General features: G+C 35.6%; 1 protein-coding gene across 1 annotated transcript; it reads right to left on the bottom strand.

Moving 5' to 3' along the window:
• Positions 1–5,293: 5,293 nt before the first annotated feature.
• Positions 5,294–6,130, bottom strand: LOC132560819 (uncharacterized). The gene has a single exon (XM_060225508.1). The coding sequence runs from the start codon at positions 6,128–6,130 to the stop codon at positions 5,294–5,296; it is 837 nt and encodes a 278-aa protein (XP_060081491.1).
• Positions 6,131–9,580: the final 3,450 nt, after the last annotated feature.

The following is a 9,580-nucleotide window of genomic DNA, read 5'->3' as shown; positions in this document are numbered from 1 at the left end:
ACTTATTGGCTTTTCAGTAAATAAATGAATAAGAATATGATAAAAATATTTTGTTACTTTATCATGTGTAGTAAGGTAATTGATTAATTTATATTCAACAGTAGGTGTATCAACATTTACATTTTGCAGAATTGCTTTCCAATTTCTTGGTATGACATTAATAACGCCATTGTACTCTAAATAATTCACATTAATGTTATACTTAATAGAGAAATTATCATAAGACATAAGTATATTGTTTTCTAGTAAGTCAGAAACAAAAAATATGCCCTTTTTACACCAATGTTTATAAAAAAACATCTATTGTCTCTTTAATAAAACTATTAAAAAAGATAGGCTGTGATACCACCTCTTCAGGGGTTGTGGGGAGGCTGTGATACCACCTCTTCAGGGGTTGTGGGGAGGCTGTGATACCACCTCTTCAGGGGTTGTGGGGAGGCTGTGATACCACCTCTTCAGGGGTTGTGGGGAGGCTGTGATACCACCTCTTCAGGGGTTGTGGGGAGGCTGTGATACCACCTCTTCAGGGGTTGTGGGGAGGCTGTGATACCACCTCTTCAGGGGTTGTGGGGAGGCTCTGATACCACCTCTTCAGGGGTTGTGGGGAGGCTGTGATACCACCTCTTCAGGGGTTGTGGGGAGGCTGTGATACCACCTCTTCAGGGGTTGTGGGGAGGCTGTGATACCACCTCTTCAGGGGTTGTGGGGAGGCTGTGATACCACCTCTTCAGGGGTTGTGGGGAGGCTGTGATACCACCTCTTCAGGGGTTGTGGGGAGGCTGTGATACCACCTCTTCAGGGGTTGTGGGGAGGCTGTGATACCACCTCTTCAGGGGTTGTGGGGGACACATTTTCCTGTATAGAAGCCCAAGCGGTAAACACTCCAGAAAGTAATAAAATGCTTTGATAATTCTGTGTCTTATACAGTTGGTGTTCGGGGAAGACCCCTATGGTCGTGTATCGCGCGTACGACAAGTAGTGTGACCGAGTTCAGTCAACCGTGAACCGATTGGAAATCTGCGTGGTATCATTTTAGTCAAATAGGCTAGAAACAGTTTATTCATATTTTTAAAATGCTGACATTTCATATAGGTTGCGTTTATTTTGCATTTAACTATTTATAGTTCAATCAGATGAGAACATTATGTATCGTTTAAATATGTAAACATAAAAGGCCAACAAGGCAATTAACTTGATTATCGCTAACGTTAGATATGTTAATAATAGGTTAGATACTAGTGTTGTACTTCTTAAACACTATGCTATTTCTACCAGGCTACACAAGGACATTACGGCTTGTAAGCAAAAAGAATGGGACGTTCATTATCGATACCGGCTTTTGATAAAATATCAATTGTTTAACTGAACACACATATTTTACACCGATCAACGATCAAGCTTGATATATGTTTAGCTTGACTCGGAAGTTGATCGATAAAAGTAATATTTACAATATCATAAAAAGTCAAAGATGTATAAGAAAGGAAGAACGAAAGAAAAGAAATAAAGCCATACTTACAACAGTGTTTATATTCTACATCCACGTTACACGATAATGTATAAATTTGGCCGACGATGTCGCATTATAACAGTCCTATTATTACAACTGATCTCGCTGTGACGTCACATTCATGCTTCGGTTATTTCCATTACTGGATATACTCCGTGTTTCAAGATTGACCAATCAATTTGTGATATGTAGATATAAACAATAAAGTTTTATTTGCAAGATTCTCTTCAGTCTGTGAAGCTTCCATTAAACCCGACCACTTATAATTACACCGACTATATAGAAAATATAGAAAAAATATTAACTGCACAAACAAAATCACAAACAATGCACGTTCATCTGTGAGGCATTTACCCCTCACGGTTTGTATTTTTTAAAGAAAAGAAAACAGGTCTTCCTAATGGGGAATACTGCATAGTCGGCGATATTCGCGTGGAATTTATTTCCGCTAATTTCACGTTCAATAATTTATACCTAGCGAATTTCTTCAGTGAATGGAAATTTCTGTTTGTGTCTGTATCCATGTGTATCGGATCATAGAAATGCGCGGAATTTAATACCCTTGAACTAGCCCAAACTGGGACAACCGCGAACTATTGGCCCCGCGAAATTTAACATCTATTTAGTATTAACATATCAGAATATCGATTTTTCGGCGAATCTTGTTGAATATGAGTTTCAAGAGAAAATTCCTGAGTACAGAGTTATAAAAATGTAATAATTCTGTCATTACACTTATATTTCCACTGTAATAAGCAAGAAAACATATATTAGCACAAATTTTGGGCATTTCGAATCACTGCTTATTTTTATTGAATTTCTCATAAACTCGTGAAAGTGTAAATAATTCGATATTTAAGCACGTGAGAAAATCTTGACCTCTTTATGGAATCCGCTCAAACAAATCTCTATGCTTAGCGAGAAATATTTCAGTGTAAACAGTGTCTCACGGTATCCAACCACTCCCTCGTGACACTCCCAATGACCACGACTCTCCTTTTTTGGATTGACAAGATTTTACATTGCCGAGTATTGTCTATGAAGCAACTTATACTAAACTTTTCTTCAAGTGGTGAAACTGGCTATAAGTTCCAGATTCTATGGGTCTGCTGTTGATATTCTGCGTGGACATCTGTAAGCAGACTTTTGCAACTTACCCGGAACATGTTTTGAGCATGTTCAAATCTTGCCCACGATTGACTTCCGTCTGAACGTCGGGGCGAGATCCGTGCGATATATTGCCAGCTGCGGACCATCTTGTTATTAATGTCGTTACGTTGACCCTATGTAATCTAACCAATGGTTTTATTGTAAAGATTGTGCCAAAGATGATCGAGAATACTTCCACTGGTGTTTGTAAATATTGTCCCAAAGATAATACTGAACATTTTCGTCAGGTTGGAAAGTAAGGATTATGTAAAGATTCTTTATACACAACCAGGAATTTTAATATGTGACGTTTCGGTGACCAGTACGATCCGTACGCTGTCACCTTCCTCAGACAAATGACCAGTAAAGCATGTACACAAAGGTGTGATATGTGTACGAGTTGCCGTGGAATAGCGTCGATTTCGGACATGCTGACAAGTGCCGAAATGACTGTTAGCGAATAGTAAAACCATTCGGCTACGCTTATTTTATTACTTGGTCATAGATGTGCGAGAGTCTATGAGCGCGAAATCGACGCTATTCCACGACAACTCGTACACATATCACACCTTTGTGTACATGCTTTACTGGTCATTTGTCTGAGGAAGGTGACAGCGTACGGATCGTACTGGTCACCGAAACGTCACATATTAAAATTCCTGGTTGTGTATAAAGAATCTTTACATTGTCCCAAAGATGTTCAAGAATACTTCCACTGGTGTTTGTAAATATTATCCTAAAATGTTCAAGAATATTCCATTAACGACTATATTGTCAATATGTTTTACTTGACCGTTTGACATTACAAAGACTTTTCTCGAAGTTTCTGGGTCATAATTTAGATATCAGTCTCGATGTTTAGAATTATTGGAGACTGACATAGAGTTCTGGATAACAATGAGTATTCCATTGCGGTACTAATGAAGCTATCAAATGCTATGATTGTCTGTCCCATAATCTGCAGATCAGGAAGCCGGAGGGTTACTGTAAAGGTTGGTAAGATCATAGAGTTCTATTTTCGCTTTTTTCGAGAATGGAATAGATATCTAAAAATTACCATGCAATAGATGGATATCTGTCATCTGTGGAATATCCACAAGCCTGGTATCTAACTTCTCAATCAACAGGTGAATGATTATAACTCTGTAAGCCTGTAAATTGAGGAAACAACTGTCTATCTTAAGTCTGTCTATCTTAAGTCTGTTTTAACAAATTCAACGTAACATGGTTTTCTTGTAATTCATAACTTCTTTTTGTTTTTAATGTTAATGGCTGTTCTTTATTGCATGGAAATACGGGAACGGCACAAAAAGTGTAATCATACAGTCAAATATAGTCATACAATACAATGTAGTCAAACAATACAATGTGATCATACAATACAATGTGATCATACAATACAATGTGATCATACAATACAATGTAGTCAAACAATACAATGTGATCATACAATACAATGTGATCATACAATACAATGTAGACATACAATACAATGTAGTCATACAATACAATGTTGTCATACAATACAATGTGATCATACAATACAATGTGATCATACAATACAATGTGATCATACAATACAATGTGATCATACAATACAATGTGATCATACAATACAATGTGATCATACAATACAATGTGATCATACAATACAATGTAGTCATACAATACAATGTGATCATACAATACAATGTGATCATACAATACAATGTGATCATACAATACAATGTAGTCATACAATACAATGTGATCATACAATACAATGTGATCATACAATACAATGTGATCATACAATACAATGTGATCATACAATACAATGTGATCATACAATACAATGTGATCATACAATACAATGTAGACATACAATACAATGTGATCATACAATACAATGTGATCATACAATACAATGTGATCATACAATACAATGTGATCATACAATACAATGTAGACATACAATACAATGTGATCATACAATACAATGTGATCATACAATACAATGTAGTCATACAATACAATGTGATCATACAATACAATGTGATCATACAATACAATGTAGTCATACAATACAATGTGATCATACAATACAATGTAGACATACAATACAATGTGATCATACAATACAATGCAGTCATACAATACAATGTGATCATACAATACAATGTGATCATACAATACAATGTAGTCATACAATACAATGTGATCATACAATACAATGCAGTCATACAATACAATGTGATCATACAATACAATGTGATCATACAATCAAATGTTACCAAATAATGCTATTCAATCGAACCATACAATACAATTTGGTTGTATTGTATGAGTACATTTTATTGTAATGTTGATCCTGTTTTTATCACAATTAATTTCTCATGTCATTTATATATAATCATTTTAAAAACAGTCATTTTTTTCGTTGTTCTTGTAAGTACAACTGTTACAACAAAACAAGCCCTGAAAATGTGACTATGCTAACACAAATTGTACATAGTTACAATCCTACTTTTTAGTTTCGTATTTTTCAGGAAATAAAATTGTAAAAGGCCTACCATACACATTATGCTATGCTCGCTTCACATGAGTTTGCCTTGATTCATATTATTTTGAATAATGCTAGTGTAACCAGTTAAATCAAGATTTAATCTGATGCCAATTCTCCCATAAAAATTTGAACTGAAATGTAAGATAATGAGTTCTTTGCAAAAGTTCTTGGTACCAACAGAACCGTTTGATGGGGAAGCAGATTCTCGAAATTCTGTGAGATTGGAATTGGATGTTCCGGAAGTGACGTATATAGTCGGTGGAAAGAAGAAGGTCCAGTACTGCGTACTCACAACCCTCACAGTTAAGAGTGATTAGGTCAACGTCACGACTCCGTACTGACATTTTCTCAAAAAAACTCTTAACATTCACAATTTTTGCCGCCTTGTTGTTGCTGCTGTTGTTTTGGTTTTTGAAAAAGATAGACGAACCTTGACTCCTTGCACCGTTGACATAAAATACTCCATCGGTCGCGTCAATTCCAAAGTTGTAAATTAACATGTTGGGAGAGGTTCGGAATTTCTTTACTAACACGTCATAGAATTCTTTTACTGGTTCTAAAACAACGTATGTGCCCGGATGATAGCGTGCGTTGAACTTTTTCGCATCTAGTCCTTTGAATCCCCCTGCCTCGATCACAAAACTCCTATTGTTTAAGTAAGAGTGACTCTCCCATCGGAGTGACCTTTGTGATCTCTCTAATTCTTTTCCACGCAGAAGGCCCTGTTCGTAGGTTGCAATACATGTGTCTACACGAGCCGTCTCATTAGCTGTTAAACTATCACTGAAGTCTATGTAAGTCATATTTGTATCACATTTTCTGACCGGATACCGAATGGAGTACTCTGAACTAATGTTGTGCATGTCTTCAGCAAATGATTGTCGCTTGTTCTGTTCAGTATAGATAAAGTGCCACAAGAGTCCCATGGCCGCAACGACTATCATCAACGATATCATGTACGATTTCGACAATTTCATTTTCTGAAATATAGATCAGATACAATTTATCATTACGATACATAAGACAAAGTATTTCATCTAATTTTAGAATAGCACACTTCCATTAAAATGTACAAAGAATATGATATATGACTTTAACACTGTTTTCATTAATGACCATAAATGTGATATAATGGATATAAGATGATTGAAAATAGGAGTATCGTAACATGTTTCGTACAAAATTCAATTTATCTAAAGTAAGGGTTATTTTAGAAAATAATGCTATGGTGTTATGGGCACGCTACTTGTTCGCACAAGTGTTATTGGGCTTTATAAGATTTGTCAGCAAAGACAACGCGCCATTTGATACCTCATTCGTATGCTAATCACCTACCTGTAGATTTTTACTATTGATATCGATGTTTAAGGTTAAACAGGGGCTGTCATGCGTTAATTTCGTCTAGTCTAGTATATACCCGATCAATAGACTAGGAGTTTATTATATTATTATACACAGAAATAAGAAAGAATGTTTATATTCCACAGTTTTATATCAAAATCATATTTATGAAGTAAAATTTCAACGAGTATTTTGATGACACGTTTTTATGTATAACAGACGTTAAATAATGCTTGGGCTTAAATAAAGTGTATCGAAACCAGGATGTTTTGTTCCGATCCACGATAACAATACAAACACAACAAAGACCAGAAAAGAAGATACAATTACTTACCATAGTCTGTCTCCTGTGCTTGTATCATATACTTCGAAGCAATATTTTAACGCTGTACACACAAAATATGCGGAAAGCCCCAAATATCTCATTATTGTACGTTCATCCGTGACTTATTCCTGGTTAGCCGTACGTCCTATTATACTTGTATCAAAGGGATCTCTAATGTTAAGCATGTCCGTAAATTCTCATCGCTATCGAGCATAAATAATCTGATTACGTTGTTCGATAGTATACCCTGTCTTTGACACACAGACATTGTTGTCGAATCAATCAAACAAAAAAATGTTGTGACGCATCATTTAGTTAACGTTCGACATTTACACCTAGGAAATCATTTATGATAAATGCTTTTGCATGAAATAATTTTCAGTTACAGACATGCGTTATTCAAAACACCACTATCGACGCTAAAAATTTAGTATAAAAAGAGTATTTCTCTAACTCAGATCTTTAAATTACGAAGATTATTTCCTCTATTTTATTTCATTTAAACTTAACATTACAACCCAAATTCAACACATGGGCTGTCAGTTTTGTTGAAGAATTCAACTGCTTTCAGATGGTATGGTATTTATGGGCGTATGAATGCCAACTTGACTATGATTAATTTACTAATGAATGCCAAGTGATGAAAACACATTGAGGCTCATGGCATCACAGACTAGACATAGAAGGAAGAATCCATTGTATGATGTAATTTAATTCATTGTTGGATCTATGTTATCTAACTCTAAATTAGTAAAAGGTGCTATGCACTTGTGTTTCTTTATTACAATCTGTATCAGATGCTTAAGAACAACGATAGATCTAAACCTTTCGCAAAAATTACCAAAAATGTTCCATGCGTGACTTACGTATACATAACTTAGCACGCAAATAATTTAGTCAAGCCGACGTGAATAGGATATATACCTTACATAGTGAAGTCACGTTACTCCTAAACGGAATGGCACAGTTAGATCCTTTCTGGCTCTTATGGAATTCTAAATTAGTATTGTGTCTTTTGTCTTTGATTATCTATCTTGTTCTGGGTAGACAAATGGTAGATATCGCAATAGAAGTAAAATGCCCTGAAGACGAACACTTGTCACCCATTCCTGAACTTTCGACTTTCGTTCATCTGAATGTGGTGTGATAATTTATCTTTGTAGCTCGACTTGGTTATATTCATAAACTTATATATTTATATAGTTATATATTTCTTTGCTTTCTATTAGAAGGGTTAGACATAGTCATAGTCTATTTGAATATCGTATTTAAAGTTTCAAGAGGCCAGATGTCTTTCTCGCTTTGAAATGACGTCGAATAACTACGAGACAAACTCGCGCCCTAGAGGAGGATGATGCTTCACCAATATATTACCATGTTGTCGACGCTGACGATATCAGTAATACACGAGTCTACCTGGATATTATCAGGTCCCAGACGTCTTTTTAAAAGTAAAAAATAAATGTAACAATATCTACAGACAAGGATTAAGCTATTGGACACCACATCTGCACGCGCAATTACATGCATGTCATGTAAATGTTGAAATGTGGAGATTATATCAGGATCGAAGGACGCGAACCTGTGTTTTGTTTTCCTTTTAGATTGCAGGCTGCTAATTCTTTTAAGAATCATAGACCGATCGATTTGTCCCACTCGGAAGGTGAATCCTATTCAGCACGCTCTCATTTCATCCATTCCCTGACTAAAAGTATCTTGAAATACAGATTCCAATTAAAGGACGAGGTGTAACGATATCTAAGACCCTTTATGAGAAGCTATAGCAGCTTTTGGGGGCTCAGTTGGAAAAAACAAGAAAATATCATAAATGCAACAGAATCATAATCCAAACTCGTTTTTTTATAGGCTATGGCAAAATATGAACAAAAGAACTATTTACACTCCTGAAAAAGCACAAGGAGAATAAGACCAGGTGTTCTGAAAGAGTAAGTGTCTTCTGCTTCGTCGACAACATCCGCCATGTAAATCTTGATCAATCCAAGCAAGTAATGTCAGGCTCGCAAATGAGAACAAGGTATACAACAACGGAACCAACAGGCAAACTTTCGAGCACCAAAGACGCCTCGCTTCGTATCGCACAAAAATAGAATATTTCTTAAAGAGATCACGATGACGACCTTAAAAACTTCCCAATAATTTTCATCAACCTGCATCTTTTGAAACCCGAACAGCTGTTTGGCGCAGATTTCACTTTTTGAGTATATTTATCAAATTCTTAATCAGTAATGAAATGTGTGTCGCTTTTGTTCAATCGTTTTTGAGAGAGTCTGATTAATCTGTATGCAATGATCGTGAATGAGAAATGTTCACTAACTTCTTACTCGGAATAAATTGAAATATATTTTATTAACAAAAAGGTGAAAGTAAATAAACGTGAAACAATCAACTTGAACAATAACTATTTCCAGTTCTGCAAGGACAGGTTTCATATTTATAATAAAATAAAAATGATACATAGTTAAGCATACAGCTTCGTGTTTGCTCGTTATTCCTCACATCCTTGTACTGTCGAGTAAAACTAACAAATGGCTTTGGATTGTCTTTTCAGTACAAATATTAGATCACAAAAGCGTCGCGCAACACTCAACTTCACAATTAAGATAAAGTATGTGAGATGCATCTCACGTCGTTTCTAATTCGACATCAGACTATGCTTAAAAACTATTGCATATATCTGATAATTGAAGTG

Source organism: Ylistrum balloti, unplaced genomic scaffold (assembly GCF_031769215.1).
Source record: "Ylistrum balloti isolate Yb309-2 unplaced genomic scaffold, AGI_CSIRO_Ybal_v1 Utg371120, whole genome shotgun sequence".
NCBI lineage: Eukaryota > Metazoa > Mollusca > Bivalvia > Pectinida > Pectinidae > Ylistrum > Ylistrum balloti.
This window is presented reverse-complemented; position numbering and strand designations above follow the sequence as displayed.

Coding starts and splice junctions, on each gene's coding strand:
- LOC132560819 (XM_060225508.1), bottom strand. CDS start 6,130: ATGGGACTCTTGTGGCACTTTATCTATACTGAACAGAACAAGCGACAA.